The following is a 16,454-nucleotide window of genomic DNA, read 5'->3' on the forward strand; positions in this document are numbered from 1 at the left end:
GTTGAGCCGTCTGACGCGCTTATCGAAGTCGCGCTTGTACCGAGCCTGCGTCCGGCGCAGGCTCCCGTACGCCTTCTGGATCGTGTCGTCCAACGTCTTGAGGAACTCAGCGCGCGCGTTGCCCCTATCGGACAGGGGCGCGTCACCGTCGGCTCTACGTAGAGAGAACTCCGGCGGGGGTCGACTGAGGACGAGCTCGAAGGGCGTGGTACTCGTCGTACGATGTACGTGGGAGTTGTACGCGTACGTGAGCGGCCCCACGTACACGTCCCAGTCGCCCTGATGTTCGCCGACGTAATTGCGTAACATCGAAGCGATCGTGCGATTGTATCGCTCTACCTGCCCGTTCGTCTGGGTGTGGTACGCCGAAGTGTACAAGTTCGTCACCCCCAGGACACGGCACGTGCTGTGGAAGAACTTCGCGTTAAACTGCGGTCCATTATCCGACAGTAGCGAGCGTGGGACGTCGTATTTAAATACCCACGCGTCGCAGAACGCGACGGCGACCGTGTACGCGGTTACGGTCCGCAGTGCCACAACTTGAGTCAGCTTGGTGAAACGGTCCGTAATTACGAGAAGGAACCACTTCCCTGCCTTCCTCTTGGGTAGCGGTCCCAAGATGTCGATGGCGAGGCTCTCAAGCGGCCGTGTTGCCGGAAACAACTTCAAACGGTTGAGGTGTTTCCGCAACTTAACACGGTTCATCGCGCATGTTCGGCACCCTCGCACAGTAGCTGCGACATCTGCAGCGAGATGGGGCCAGTAGTACTCGCGACGGAGCGCGAAGTACATACCGTTCTGGCCCGGGTGCCCCGCGATGGTTGGTGTGTGGCACAGCTGGAGAAGCCGCGCCCGTAGCGTCCGTGGCACCACGACCTGCACGATGTCAGGGTCGAAGGGGTGTCTCCGTTTGAGCACCCCGTGGTGGTCCTCGAAGAACGCGGAGTCCCGGGGCTCTGACTGTCGCGCCAGTACGGTCTGGCAGAAGTCATCCACGCGTTGCTCTTCGGCTATCTCCTCTAACGTAAGAGGGGCCGGAAGGTTGTCCTGCGGAGGGGCGACCGTGGAGTCGGGCGCGCCAACTTCGGGTTGTTCGGCGCGCTCGATGTCGACAGCGTCGAACTCGTCGTTCTCCTCCCAGAACGAGGTGGGTCCTTCAAGAGCGGGGGCCTCGTCGTCGCCCCTCGGCTCGTCGCGCGTACGGACGCGCGAACCTCTTCGCGATCCGGCTTGGTTCCTTGTTGTCACGAAGACATGGACAGCCTTGTGATCGCAGCTCGCGGTACAGACGTGGTCCGCGAGCTCGTCCGACATGTCACGGACGGTCGTACCGGCATCGAAGGTGGGAATGTCGTCATCCACCTCGACGACTGGGCGAGGGTCGTCGGTGACCCTTGGCGACACGAAGCGTGCCAGGGCATCGGGCACCTGGTGCACGCGCCCGGGGCGGTACTGGATGGTGAAGTCGTATTCCGCCAAACGCAGTCGCCACCGGGTAAGCCTTCTGGAGCTCTCCGTGAGGGACATGAGCCATCGGAGGGCATCATGGTCCGTCCGGATGGTGAACTTGGTACCTTCGACGTACGGTCGTAGTGTGCGGTCGGCCCACACTACGGAAAAGCATTCGCGCTCGGTAGCGCTGTAGTTGCGCTCACTATCGGACAGTGAGTACGACCAATACCCGACGGGTCGCCAATCGTTCGCCTCTTCGTGTTCCTGGAGCAACGTACAACCCAGTTGATAGGCACTAGCATCCGTGTCGATCATGTACGGCCGACCGTACCGCGGCAATGCTAGGATCAGCGGGGAAATCATTCGCTCCTTCAACGCTTTGAATGCTTGAAGTTGCGGCTCCGTCGGGTTTTCGAAGTCGGGGTCCGCGTCTTTGCGCGTCATTTCCGTTAATGGACGCGCAATTTTCGCGAACCCCTTCACAAAGCGGCGATAGACGTTGCACGCCCCGAGGAACGACCGCATCTGCGCCAGGGTCCTCGGGAACGTGAACGTTTTGAAAGCGTCCGCTGCCGTTTCGGCGACGCTCAGCTTACCTGGGGAAATGACGTGCCCCAAGTAGTGCACCTTCGGTTGGAAGAAGCTACACTTCTTGAGCTTGAGGGAGATTCCGGCGCTCCTCAACAAGCTCAAGACCGTGTCGAGATGCTTCGCGTGTTCTCCGTGCGCACGGGAGAACACGATAACATCATCCAGGTAGACGAGGCATATCTGTCATCGGACGCCAGATAGGATGATGTCGAGGGCACGTTGGAAGGTGGCCGGTGCCCCCTTTAGCCCGAACGGCATACGCAAATGGCGAAACGTTCCCATATGCGCAGTGAACGTGGTCTTGTCCCGGTCTTCCGGAGCGACGGGGATCTGCCAATAACCGGAATTGCAGTCCAACGTCGTGAAGACGGCTGCATCTCCGAGCGAATCGATGCAGTCGTCCATCCGTGGCAGCGGATACGAATCCGCTGCAGTCTTCGCGTTGAGACGCCGGTAGTCCACGCAGAACCGAAGAGAGCCGTCTTTCTTCGGTACGAGCACCACGGGAGACGCCCACTCGGTGCTCGCGGGTTCGATTACCCCTGCGTTCAACATTTTGTTGACTTCCTTGGCGACCATCTCACGCATAGCCGGCCCCTTTCGGTAGGGCATTGAACGTATCGGCTTCGTACCCGGTTCGACGGGAATGCGGTGTTCGGTCGCTCGGATCGTTACGAGCGCACCGCTCCACAGACTCGAGTGCTTACGGAGCATCTCGAGCACGTGGCCCCAGAACTTGCCATCATCGACGTATGACAAGTCGATTCCTTTTTCCCAATCCTCCGGCGGATTTTCGGGATCCTTTTTAGAGGCGGGTGCAGTGCCCCCTTCCGGCGGCGGGCACTTCGCCGGTCGGCCGTCCGTACCGGCTCCTCTCTTCTCGACGGTTGCCCCCTGGTCGGAGCCTGGTCGACCAGCTCCTGCCGTTCCGACTTGATCGGTCAAGTCGGTGAGGTGTAGCGCGTGCGCGATCCCCTCGGCGACGCGACGTTCGGGCGTTAAGATCTCGAGCGGGTTGCGCTTCGCGTACCCCACGACAGTGTGCTTCGGAAGCCGCCTTTCCTGTCGCGAAAAGTTCGCGACGATGACTTCGAAGGTCTGGTTCGGCAGGACCTCGACGACGCCGTTCGTCAGCCTCACTCCATGTCGGTGTTGGAGTGACGGCTTCAGCTCTATAAACACGAGGCCGTTCCCCGTCGTGGTAACGCACACACGGGCCTGCGACCTCGCGGGGATGGTAACCCAGCGGGCGATTCGGATCCCCTGTGGGGCTTCGTCGCGTGCGTCAGCCTGGCTTGTCTGACGTCCGTGCCGCCTGGTTGGAGGAGTCGGCTCCCCTTTCCCGTCGACGATGGCAACGGAGCCACCTTGGCGGAGCTCCAACCGTTGAGCTTCGATGTCGATACTTCGTACGTGTGTATCGATGAAGGCCGTACCAAGGAGGACCGGCACAACGAGCTGGTCCGCCACGACGAACGGAATTCAGAACGTCGTGTTCCTCAACCGCACGGCCAGACGTACGACGGCCGAGAGCTTTAGCGGGTTGCTATTCGCGCCTGCCAATCGGGGCAGTGGCGCGTCGCGGATGACGTACCGCGACCAATCGGGAGGAAGGTCAGCCTTCCTCACCAGATTGTACCCCGAGCACGTATCAACGGCGATCGTGCGGGGCTTGAAGGCATTTCCCTCCGTGGCTATCGAACCGAGGACGTTGTAAATCTTCGACCTCATAAGGCAAATGACGCCGTCGACCACCTTCGGCGTGCCCGGCGCGGCGAGATCGTTCCGCCTGGGCCGCCGGCGGCGGTTCCGACTTCTCTTCTGCGTCCTTCTGCCTTGGGCGCGGGGCGCTCTTCGGTCTGCTGCGTCCCCGCGACAAGTCGCGTTCGTACGCCGCTTGAATTCTTCTGGCGGCCCCGGGTCCCCCTGGGTCAGGCCGCCGGCGCGTTCGATGCGCTTCTTGTTATGCACTTGGCTCACGGTTGCCACAGTGCCTTCCTCCATCGGCGCCGGGCTCACGGTTGCCTCAGCGTCTTCGTCCTTTCGCACCGAGCTTACGGGTGTCTCGGTGCGCGTGTGCGGGGTTGAGGGGAATAATATCGGTAAACATTCCCCTCCCCCGCCGGGGACAAGTAGGGGCGGGTCTAGGTTGGTGTGACAAGACGGTTCACGGGACCGCGCGAACGTAACCGTCTTTACGGGGTTTTCGAACTACCCGAGCTGTCAGTGCTATTCGCTTGGCTATCGTTAGCTAGCGCGTCGACGGGCCCCTGGCCGCGCGGATGGGGACGGTTTCCCCACCCCGACTGGGCATCTTTGACGAAGTAATCGGATACTTCGTGGCCTTGGATTGCAACGTCCGGCCGTTGTAATATTGGAGGGGCGGAGAGAACGGGCTCTTCTCGGCCTCCTTCCGTGCGCTGGGGGTGCGTCTCCCCAGCCCAATCCTGGAGGTACATGATGGCGTTCTATAGCCCTTGGGGCAACGGGGGTCGGCCCCGGTCTCCTCGCCCATCTCGACGGGGATATCGCGTATCCATCCGACGAGGGTCACGTCGATCCCTTTGATCGGTCCCCGGGTATCGGTACGCGCCTTCACGAGAGGCAAAACGGACGCCCCCACCCGATCGGCTCGGGTCACCTCGACGCGGGCCTCGGTCTGCCCGCGTAGACTGCTGGATGAGATTGCGCATTCCGGGGCGCGTCTCCATCTGATAGCGGTAGTTCCTGTACGCCGGGAACTGACGTTGTTCAGGCGACAGGAACGGGCACGCGTACATGGCGTGGCCGTACGTCCGGCACAGCCAACAAATGTACGCGCTGCCATCGGTCGACGTGAAAGTCGCCGTGTGGCCTGCCTCCTCATCGGTGAGTCGAGGGACGTTGGGCAGCCCGCGGTCTCCTTCTCGACGGGAGATATCCAGCTCGGCCATGTTGTGGTTCGGACCACCCGTGGCTCTTGGCGTGTGCGCGAACGCCGTTGGGAAGCTTCCAGTCGAACTGGTCGAAGCTGGCGTAGGGAGTCGGCCTCCCGCCCGGTCGAAGCCTTGTGCAATGAGGACAGGGTCGGCCTGCCACTCATCTTCTCCAATGTGGAGGGCGGTCGCCGGTGAACTTGTTCCGTGCGACCTTGGAGTTCGGACTCCCTTCGCTGCCGGCTTCGGGTCCGGCAGCGGCAACCCGCGACGGGCGCGGTAGGTTGTACCCTCGGCCGTTGCGATACGGCGAATCGTTGAGAGTTCGGTCTTCTGTTGTCCGGGCAACCTTTGCATCGTCTCTGCCACTGCGGCCCGGGTCGCAGTGGACAACCCGCGCACGAAGTAGTGCGCGAGGGCTTGCTCTGAGAACACGGCCGTGCATCGGAACGCGGCGGATTCCAGCCGGTCTGCGAACGTGTTCTCGGTTTCGTGAGGAAGCTGTCGCGCCGACGCGACAGCATCAAACGCTTCCCCTAACACGTCGTCGGTTAGGTAGCGTTTGATAAATTGGTTGACGAGACCAGGCCAGCTCGTGTCGTCGTGGAGCTGGCCGGCGTGGAGGCCGCGCATGGTGTAACTCGTATACAACCGCTCCGCGTCCCGCTCGAGGAAGTGAGCGAAGACACGGATTGCCACATCTTCGGTCAGGTGCTGGGCATTGAAGGTTGTCCGGATATCCTTCAGGAACGGGAGCAACTGAATCGCGTCAGTACCGTCGAAGCTCTTCATCGTGGGACGGAGCCCACGGCAGCGTTGGACGTACTTCGCGATCCGTCCCGCGTCATCCGAGGTAACGAGCCTCGAGGTGTTGTCCAACCGATACATCCGGTAGTTCGCGACGGCACTGAACTCCTGTATCATGGTGTGGACGGGCTCGAGCCCGGGTTCGGCGGGGCCCAACGTTCCGAACGGCGTGATGGGCAACGTTCGGAAGTCGACGGGGCCGGGATGCGCGGTAAGATCCGCTGGCTGGTAGCCGCCCCAGCGAGGATCGAAGGGGAGAATCGGTTCCCTTGACCCGCGGGCGACTCCTCCACAGCCACGGTCGAGTTCGTTCGGTACCCGTCGGGACTGTCGCATGCTTCCGGATGCATACGGCAGGGCTTGAGTCTCGGACGCGAAGTTCGCGTCCGCCGTCGGCTTGATGTCCTCCACCCTCCTGTGGGAGAACGGGTACCGACCGGTGTCGGTAAACGTAACGACCCGGAGGGAGGCCCCGTAGGGGTGATCAGACGATATTGGAAAGGCAGGGGGTAATTCAGCTTGTACACGGGGTGCACGTACCGCCACGGGTGACAGGTGGCGGCGGAATGGCCACGTGTACCGCCGTACGTATAACGTCCCGATCGGGTACAGTAGACTAGTAGTTCCTACTGTAGGGGCGTAGAAATTAGTGTAATGGGAGTGTCAGCCAGGGGAGTCCCAGCTAGCACACGTGGTGCGCGCTCTGCCTGCGAGTACAGGTGGCAGGAGCCCAGCCACGTGTGCTGCTGTGCAGATTACTCCCCGGTGGAGTACAGTAGAGGTACTCCACTGTAGTGATCCAAAGTAGAAGTGGATCACTACTGTACTGCCCGGCCGCCGGAGGTCGACGTACTTAGGGGCCGAGGCAGTACGCTCCCAGAGTAAAAAAAGGGGTAGCGACCCCCGGGGCGAGAACTTAGGAGAAAGAGGCAAATCGTCCCGCACGGGTTATTCTTGAGGGCCGGAAGCACACGCTCCCCAGTTTGGTCGTTCCACCGCCTGGTGGAAGCGTATGCCCATTGAGCCCTATCCCCTCCTGGGTCGCAATTCCACTCGTCCGTTTACCGGAGTCATAACCGCCGCCCTCAAAGAGAGGTTGGTGGTGTTGTAATTTTACCGCTGCCGTGGACACCCCCTCCGTGACGGGGTAAAAACCGAACCGGAAGGATCCATATTATTACAACTGGTCTCCCGACCTAGAAATCTATTTCTAGGATTCTTTTATTGATTTCCGAATCGGACGACTGAAATTGGAAGGGATCGAGAATCACCGCCTCGTTTCAAGATGAGTGGACGAGAAGACGCGAGATCGCAGGGGGGCTTCCCCCGAGACGGAAGGGACGACGGGTCAGTAAATCGGTCCCAGCTGGGCGAACCAAGTCGCACGGACGGCTCGACAGAGAACGCGGGCTCCGTTAGAAGCGCCGAGGCACGAGCGGCGCATGTGGAGCGCTTGGCCCGCGCAAGGACGCGATCGCAGACCAGAGCGGCATTACCACCGACGCAGGCGGAGGGGCCCCTCGAAGGCCGACAACGCGGAGAGAGCGAGCCGACCCCCGCCATACTCGGCGACGAACGTCCAAATAGGATGACGATCCACGGAGACGCCTTAGAGGCCCACCCGGACCTAGGGGACCTGACCCAGAGGGCGGCCCTGAACACGTGGTTGACGGCCGAGCTGGACAAGCGAATCCCGGCTGCCGTGGAGGCGCAATTGACAAGCACGCTCCGAAAGATCGTTGAGGATCACAGCCGGACCCTCGTCAGGAGCGCTGTGGACGACGTAGTCGGACGCGGCCCCTTTTGGGACACGATCACGTCAACCGTGGGGGACGTTACCCGGGCAGAGGTGCGCGCTCGGGCGCCGCCGGCGGAGCGACTGCCGTTGGCGGCAACGGACGTATTACCGCCGTCGCTGATGCTTGGGAACGCGCGGCCGCAATACCCTCTTATGGGACGTGAGACCCCGTGGGATGGAGAAGAGCGCGATGGCCGACTTCAAGCCCAAGAGATGGGACAGCCACCCGCGTTTCCGCCCGGGGCCGGTCGCGCAGTGCTGCCGACGCAGAAGTACCGGAGAAAGACCAAGAGTAAGGGATACGAGACCGGATTGGATACTTCGACCCTGAGGGATGAAATACCTTGCTACGTGGTAGACGAAGACGTACAAGGAGATCTACTGTCCTCCGAGGGCGTGACACCTCGTTATCCCGGCAACCCGGACGTGATGACTCTCGCGCATGATGATGCCGAGATATTGCCCGTGATGCAAGACGACCTAATTAGGGAGCAGAAGACAGACTCGTATTGTAAGGCCATGATGGAAGAGGTCGGGAAATCGGGAACGCAGTTCGAGGTCAATCAACACGGCCTCCTGTGCCGGCGCGCACCCTTGGACGGGAGTATACAGATCGTGGTCCCGGCGTCCCTAAGGGCGAGAATCTCCTTCTTGAGTCATTACCCGAGATTACAGGGACACCCCGGCACGAGCAAGATGTACGAGACAATGAGGCGTCTGTACTACTGGCCTCATATGGCTTCGGACGTCCAACAGACGGTCGCCGACTGCCGGTCGTGCGCCCGCGTGAGGGGAACGCAATACCGCCAGCAGAAGAAGCTAACGTTGTTCCCCGCCGCCGGGCCGCTAGAATTCGTCGCCATGGACCTGTATGGGCCCTTGCCAAAAACCCCACACGGGAACCGCCACATATTGGTCATCACGGACCGCTTTACCAAGCTGTGCCGAGCTATACCCCTTCGGACGACTCAAGCTCAGCAGGTTGCTCAGACCTTCCTTGACGCGTGGGTGTACCCGTATGGCATGCCGGATACACTACTGACCGACAACGGACCCCAGTTCACAGCTAAATTCTTCGAAGCTGTATGCGGCCTTCTCGGAATTCGGCACGTGCTCACGACGGCCTATCATCCGCAAACTAACGGTCAGGCCGAGAGGTTCAACCGGACGTTGGCGACCCGATTGCGGCATTACGTCTCCGAACACCAACGGGACTGGGACGATTACGTACAACCCTTGACGTACGCGTACAATATGCAAGTCCACAAGTCGACGGGTACGACCCCCTTTGACCTCGTCTTGACGCGGCACCCACCAGGGATATCGGTCCAAGCTCCTTCTAGCGCCATACCGTCCCCAAATGGGAGTGAACCGACATCGGCACAAATGAAGCGAATCACCCTACAGCGGGTGCGGAAGATTCTCTCCCGCGCGGGTACCAAGTTGACACACGCCCAAGCACAGTACAAGAGAAATTTCGACAAGGCCGTAAGGACGTTACCCTCCTTCGAGGTCGGACAGGAGGTCTTTCTCGACAGACCCCCGGATTTTTCTGCGACGCCGCTCGAGAATGAGGACGGCCACCGGAAACTCCTTCCTAAAACGACAGGTCCCTATAGGTTCATAAAGGCGCCAGTGGACGGAGACACCGTCACGATTGAGCGCAACGGTCTCTTGGATGCAGTATCCATAAACCGTGTGACAAAGGTGCCGCAACCCTCCATCCCGAAGGCCCCCTCGTCCGTAAGGTCGACGCCCATGGCGATACCCCCGGCAAGCGGAACCACACCACCCGAAAAGGCCTCCGTATCACGGACCACCCGGACGGTCTCCATCGACCCAGACAGCGAGGTCCCCGTCCATCAGGACCCCGCTGAGGCCGAAGCGGATACAGAGCACGCCATAGACCGCATCGTCGCCCATGGCGAGGCGGACGACGGCTCCCCACTTTATCGCGTCCGATGGTTCGGCTATAGCCCCAAAGAGGACACCTGGGAGCGAGCGGATAACCTCCCAGAGAACTTCATCCGCCGATACCGAGCTAGACACTGACCGAGACGGTCAGTCCAAGAAGAGGGGTAAGACTTCCGAATTTTGGGATATACCTGTAAACCCTGTCGGGAGAACGGCGAAAGACCGACAAGACGGACAATTAGGACCGAGAAAGACCCGTCCGGGATTGCATGTCCCCACGGCCGGAGCCCTCAGGGAAAACCCAATCGAGACCCGGTCGGGACGGCGCCGAAGACTAGAGCAGCAGAAGGGGAAAGGATGCGAGCAAGCTGACGCAGCCGTCATCCCACGGAGGGCGACAAGCTCCAAATTCCGCCTCCGAAGGTCGAGTCAGAGGCAAGCTGGTGGACGAGAGTGGAGCACGCTACGTGAAAAATCGACCAAAATTGGTAATGCCCAATGGGAACGCCCAAACGGAAATTGGTGGCGGTTCAAGGAGGCGGTTTGAGGCACGAAGATTTCAGGGAACGTCCAATGGGAGCTCGTTAATTTACAAGGACAAGCCTCGAAGACGAGAAAATCAGGCACGTTTTACTGGCAAAAAGGCCGATTTTTAGTGCGAAGGAAAAACCCGATCGGGCAGTCCCTAGCCTAACGAAGGCGAAGCCCCGACCCCACATGGATATCATGGACGCAGCGACGACGATTGCCGCTGGAAGAAACCCTGTACGGGAGAGCGTACGAAAGAAATGCGAAGGCAGTTTATTTGGAGGCAGGAGTACCCGGACGAGGACGCTTACGAGAAGGGGCGCCAGCAGAATTGGAGGCTGAGGCCCCGTCGGCCCCGCTTCCGGCAGAACGGTCAGGCTCGAGCCCGAACCGGACGAGGACGTCCGAAATAGCGCCGTCGGTCACGTCCCGAACGCGGGCCTGCAGAATCCCGCTAAGGGCAGACTGAACCTCATTCAGAGCCGAACGGGTACGCTCAAGGGTATGAGAGTCCCGTATGAGGGTCGCCGCTTGACGAAGGACGGCCGGAACCGTAGCAGCCGGTTCAGCCCCATAGGTCTGGGCATTCTCAAGATACTCTTGCCAAGCTGCCCTGAGGTCTTCATCCACAATGGGCGGTACGTCCACTTGGTCGAACGTCTCTAGGACGAGTTCGGGCCTTGCGGCGACGAAGCTAGCCGTCGCACCGGCAGGCGGGCTGGAGGCAGGAACTTCAACGATGTCCTCCACAACCGCAGCGGCCGATTGGGACGCTCCACCCCCGTCGTCGGGAGGCAGCACGGACCTCAGAGGAGCCACCGGTACCGGAGAGGGAACATCGTCGTCGCCAGAATATTCCGGTCCCCTTCCTTCGGGAGGCGCAGCGACGGACTCGCCCCCGTATAGGGACGCCACGGCCGATACAGCCCCGCGACTATTCGGAGGAAAAATCGGAACGGCATCCGCGGCGACCTCAGGAGGATGAAAGCACTCCGGAACGAATCCTTTCCCTCGGGGGTAATAATCAGCGACTTCCAATACCGGCCAGGGGGAGCGACGAGGCTCGGGAAGGACGACCCGAGTGGGATATGGCTTGCCATCGTCATGCCCACCAGGGTGACGCGGCATAGGCGCGAACCGGTCGGTCTCATAGTCGTACCAAAGGAACCCCGGGGTCTTCGTCCAATCGGTTTCGGCGGCGTATCGCAAAAGCGTCTCCGTCTCCTGAGGGTCGAATTCCGTTCCTCGGACGATATTCTGTACGCCGAGCTCGCGGACGTACGAAATAAGCCCGGTAGGCAGAGGCATCAGTCGACCCACAGGGGAAGCGATACCGCGGTCCTGGAAGAGACGCCAGTCACGGTTCTTGGCGTTCATCTGAATCCCGTAGCGGGCGGCGTGAAGAAAGGCCATGACGGACGATACGGCCCACTCGACGGCGACGATCTGCCAAAGCCATGCACGGAGGCGACTCTTCTGAAGGTCCAGACTACCGTGATACGCCAAAACGGCTGGCGTGGGCACGCAGAGCGACCGAGGGACGTCCCGATAGAAGGGTTGTGGTGGCACGCGGATGTAGTAGTTCTGCCGGAGTCGGGAAGGCATGTCGAAGAATTCCAAATTATGCCATCCATAGAAGAACCACTGCGTATTCCGAACACGGGACTCGTCGGAACAGTTGTCGCCCCACCAGCGCCGATCGCGAAGCCAATATAACCGGTCATACGGGGGCTCGAAGGCAAGGAGCCCGAGCACGCTGTGACCCGCAGGGAGAAAACTCCCACCAGGGGCGACGTCCTCAGGTCGCGGAAGATGTTGAAGACCGGAGAGGATGGTCTGCAGACGGATTTGGTACTCCCTTTCGGGCCAACAACGCACATGGGATAGATCGGCCCGTCCATGCGTGCGCGTCCGGTCGTTCGGTGTCAGGGGTAGATGGCGCCAGCGAGCCGTCCACGCTTCGTCCCGGCTTCGGCGATACCCGTTCGGGAGGCTGATTCCGTCTTGACAGACTTCTTGAAACCGGAGAGCGTCAAAGTACCAATGGGACCAGCCCACGTACTGTTCGACCGGGTACGGCACCACGGAAGGACGTTGGGAAGCCTCGGCGGGGGTGCGGCGCTGACGATGGTCGTACTACTTTGCCGGGTTGACCCAGCGGGACGCCGACCCGGGCGCGAGAGGAGACATAGCTGGAGGCGTCGGAGGTGCTCGAGAGGGTTCCGAGATGAAGGACGTGGGGTCGAGCGGCGGACTTGTAGGCGGTAGGGAGGCCGCCGCGTCCGTATTTATAGCCACCGTTCGCGGAATTCGTCCCGGCGGCGGAGGGGCGCCCCAGTGGGTTTCGCCCTGAATTACGTCCGTGGAGGTACTGTGCGCACTTGTCGGCCTGAAAGGCGTTGCTCCGTAGCCTACGCCCCTTCGGCGGCGGGCCTGCCTCCTAATCATGGCGTGGGAGGGAGTCGTCCGATGGCGGAGAATAACGCAAGGGGCGGGAGAAGCGACACGACCACAGGACGGGCGGACGCGAGAGAGGTCACCGGCTCCCCTCTGTCACACGGGAATGTGCCGGCCTTCCTCAAAGGACAGAAGCAGCGAGGACTCCCGAAAGGGCACGGAAGGCTTGGCGGGAATAGACCGTGTGTCCGAGTTCGGAGGAGTACCGCGAGGTCGAGTGCCGCCGTGCAGAGGCGTCGCGGAGGCGAACCGACGCCTAATCACGACCCGAAGGGAGTTCACACCGGGCCGGCTTGGGCCAGTTTCGCAATGGCCCCGTGGCGTCGGTAACGCCCGTACAACGGCCGCTTGAAGGAGGCTAACGGGCGCGGGCCACAAACGTAATGGCCGCCCCGAGGACGTGGCGCACTCAAAGAAGAGGGGTGTGTGGGAGAACGGGTACCGACCGGTGTCGGTAAACGTAACGACCCGGAGGGAGGCCCCGTAGGGGTGATCAGACGATATTGGAAAGGCAGGGGGTAATTCAGCTTGTACACGGGGTGCACGTACCGCCACGGGTGACAGGTGGCGGCGGAATGGCCACGTGTACCGCCGTACGTATAACGTCCCGATCGGGTACAGTAGACTAGTAGTTCCTACTGTAGGGGCGTAGAAATTAGTGTAATGGGAGTGTCAGCCAGGGGAGTCCCAGCTAGCACACGTGGTGCGCGCTCTGCCTGCGAGTACAGGTGGCAGGAGCCCAGCCACGTGTGCTGCTGTGCAGATTACTCCCCGGTGGAGTACAGTAGAGGTACTCCACTGTAGTGATCCAAAGTAGAAGTGGATCACTACTGTACTGCCCGGCCGCCGGAGGTCGACGTACTTAGGGGCCGAGGCAGTACGCTCCCAGAGTAAAAAAAGGGGTAGCGACCCCCGGGGCGAGAACTTAGGAGAAAGAGGCAAATCGTCCCGCACGGGTTATTCTTGAGGGCCGGAAGCACACGCTCCCCAGTTTGGTCGTTCCACCGCCTGGTGGAAGCGTATGCCCATTGAGCCCTATCCCCTCCTGGGTCGCAATTCCACTCGTCCGTTTACCGGAGTCATAACCGCCGCCCTCAAAGAGAGGTTGGTGGTGTTGTAATTTTACCGCTGCCGTGGACACCCCCTCCGTGACGGGGTAAAAACCGAACCGGAAGGATCCATATTATTACACCTCCGACTGGTGACGGCTCCAGTCGTGGGCCACTCCTGCGCTCCGGATGCGCCCGGAGGAGCAGTAGCACCGGGCCCACTCGAGGGGGCTCCTGGCGGCCTCTCGGCCGAGGTCTGTTCCATCTCACGGGCACGGCGGCGCGTTGAGTTCAGCTCCACCGCCATGTGCGCGAACGCTCCCATCTGTTCTGCTGATGGGATGGGTTGCGGGTCGCGTCGGACCCCGGAGTTTGCACTCGCGGGTCGACCCGCAACGTCCACGGCGGGGGAATCAATGCGCGCCTCTTCGACGAGTACTAAACGGGACTGTAGCTGGTCGACGAGGGCGCGCAGGTTCTCCAAGGACTGAGTTACGTGCTCAAACCTTCCATTGTGGAGGGAGCGCAACTCACCCATACAGCGGTCGTAGACGCTGTCGGAGACGTCGATACGGAGGGATGCTCGGACATCTTCGATATACTCCGCGATGCGATCGTACATCGCGCGAGCGCGTCCTTCGGAGAAGTCGGGCGACGGTTCGCGGTCTCGAGGACCAGCGTCGCCGTCGCCGACTCGGACGCGGAGCGCGGCCTCTCGCACATCGGCGGGCTCCGAGCGAATCGAGGTGGGATATTCGCCACTCATCTCGACGCGTACGAATGCGGAGGTAAACGATAGTCTTCTCGGTTCGATCTTGAGAGTCTTCTAGGTCGGGAGACCACTGTAGTATAATAACCCCCAACGACGAGGGGGGTGAGTACTGACAGTTCGGAAAGACCCCGATCGGCGGGAAGACAGAAGCACGGCCCACCCACGATACCAAGCACGGGCTCGAGGTAGCGGTGGTAGAGCAGGATCGGGGAGGACGTGCGCACGCGCGAGCGGTTCGACGCCTCAGCGCCCGGGAGCGGTACTGGGTGACGATCCAGTACTGACGGGCGGAGGCGGAGCCGATTCGTGGGCGTGCTGCGCTCGTCCTCAACCCGCGCGCGGTGCGACTCCTAGGTAAAACGGACGGAAGTACCTAAAAGTCAGCGGGCGGACCAAGGTGGAGGATCCTTGACAAGTCCGTCCTTGTCGTCCTCCACCGCCGGCAGTCCGCTCATATTTAATGTACATTGTAGTCTATCATAACTCTACAGTAGTGCCGGTCTACCGACACTGTAACGCTGTCAGCAGGCGGGGATGACAGTCCACGTGTAGTACGCGTCCCGTACACGTGGAGGACGTGTGTGTGCGCGCATGGCTGTAAGGCTCGTTGCCTTACTGTCCCTGATCCGATCCTAATCTAATTTCCGTTTCGGGTTATACCACAAAAGCGTCTACTGCGCCATTACAGACATTACAGCGATGTGTTGCGCCCCAGTTGACCGCTGCTGATGTGTCCCACAGTACCATCCTTTCTCCAACTCGATTTCCATTTTCTGTTGGGCTCATGTATTTGCGCGCTCGCTTATTTTCGTGGTAGTCGTTCTTCAGCTTTAGGCTTTCATCTGCAGAAGAAATTGGGAAGTCGTTGATGGAATGCTTTCCGGGACACTTTGAATTTAAACAATTGGGCGTTTCGAGATCTCGCTTACGTCCTGCAGGACCCGATTTTTCGTTTCCTTTCTGTTCCGTATCTGCTTTGTCGGAGGCGGCGGGCGCACCACGTTTATTGTTGTTTCTATGCACTTTCCTTTTCCTGTTGTTCAGTATTTTGCTATCTTGGACATGCTTGATGAAGTCATCATCGGAATCGGAGACATTTGCTTGAAAAAACCTTGACAGAATTGATGCCATAAATGAAACGTGCTTCCTGTGCCAACTCCGTGATAAACTTTTGAAGTTTTTTTGAAACTCTTGTCTCCGGTGAATTTTATCGTGCTCAACATGCCATGCTTCAAGTCAGTGAGAGAAACGCGTTTGAAAATGTGCTCAACGCCGATTTCCGGTTTCTTAGTGATGAATTCGAAATATCCGCAGTTTTCAAGGATGGTAGCATATTTCAAGCAGGGGTTCCGGACCTGCATCTCCAAAGTGTCACCCGCTTCGTCATTTTCATCATGAGGTTCTTGATCTCCCGATCGATCTTTCCCAGCTCGTAGTCTTCAGGATTCACACGAGCTCTACCTTTGACACAATCCTTCTCAATGCTTGTGGCACTGATCCAATCACATGAAAAATCGAAGGATAGGTTTGGGGATAGAGTCGAATTACGTTGTAAGCTGAATGTCAGTACTGCCATCGGACTTCTTCTCAGCGGTACAGCGCTCATAGATCTCGCGTTTTTGCATAAAAAACGAAATCTTCCGTCTTGATGCCACTGAGCCGTGGCGCGTCAATTGTTCCAACAGTGGTCTACCGGATCGTATCGTTCTTATTCCCGTTAGAAGCCTGTCCAGCACTCACGTCCTGCGTCGTCATGATGAAAGCCGAATCTCAAACCAAACAGTCGAAACTACTTTCCGCGGAGCAGTAGTTACTGTAGAAAAATGAAGGCCTGCCTGGCTGAGACCCGTTAGGTTAGCTTAACAATGAAAGGGGTTAGGACGCTAGTAGGTGAACGGGCGCGTTCGGCTGTGTGGTAAAAAAGCAGGAGGGCACTTGAACCAAGCGGGGGGTTTCCTTTTCTCCGGATGATGTTGCCTTTATGAATAAAAACCTAAAACACAGATCCTAGCGCCCGCTACGAGTCTTTTTACCCTTGCCTGTTGCACTAACTGGCGGTGCTTTGGCTTTGCCCGATTTCGTTTAGGCACATCCCAGGGCCGTCAGTGGGCAGATCGCGATCTGCCCAGTCCCTTAAGGGGCAGCCTGAATCGAAATTTGCAAAACTGCAA

At 59.7% G+C, this 16,454-nt stretch overlaps 1 protein-coding gene across 1 annotated transcript; it reads left to right on the plus strand.

Moving 5' to 3' along the window:
• The first annotated feature begins 8,298 nt into the window (after positions 1 to 8,298).
• On the plus strand, positions 8,299 to 9,615 carry CHC_T00007593001 (hypothetical protein). Its single transcript, XM_005711821.1, has one exon. It carries the CDS (start codon positions 8,299 to 8,301, stop codon positions 9,613 to 9,615), a length of 1,317 nt encoding a protein of 438 aa, XP_005711878.1.
• The last annotated feature ends 6,839 nt before the right edge of the window (positions 9,616 to 16,454 follow it).

This window comes from Chondrus crispus, genomic scaffold (assembly GCF_000350225.1).
Source record: "Chondrus crispus Stackhouse genomic scaffold, scaffold_8, whole genome shotgun sequence".
Lineage (NCBI taxonomy): Eukaryota > Rhodophyta > Florideophyceae > Gigartinales > Gigartinaceae > Chondrus > Chondrus crispus.

What these genes read in the sequence shown, in the direction of transcription:
- CHC_T00007593001 (XM_005711821.1), top strand. Translation starts at nt 8,299, where the DNA reads ATGGCTTCGGACGTCCAACAGACGGTCGCCGACTGCCGGTCGTGCGCC.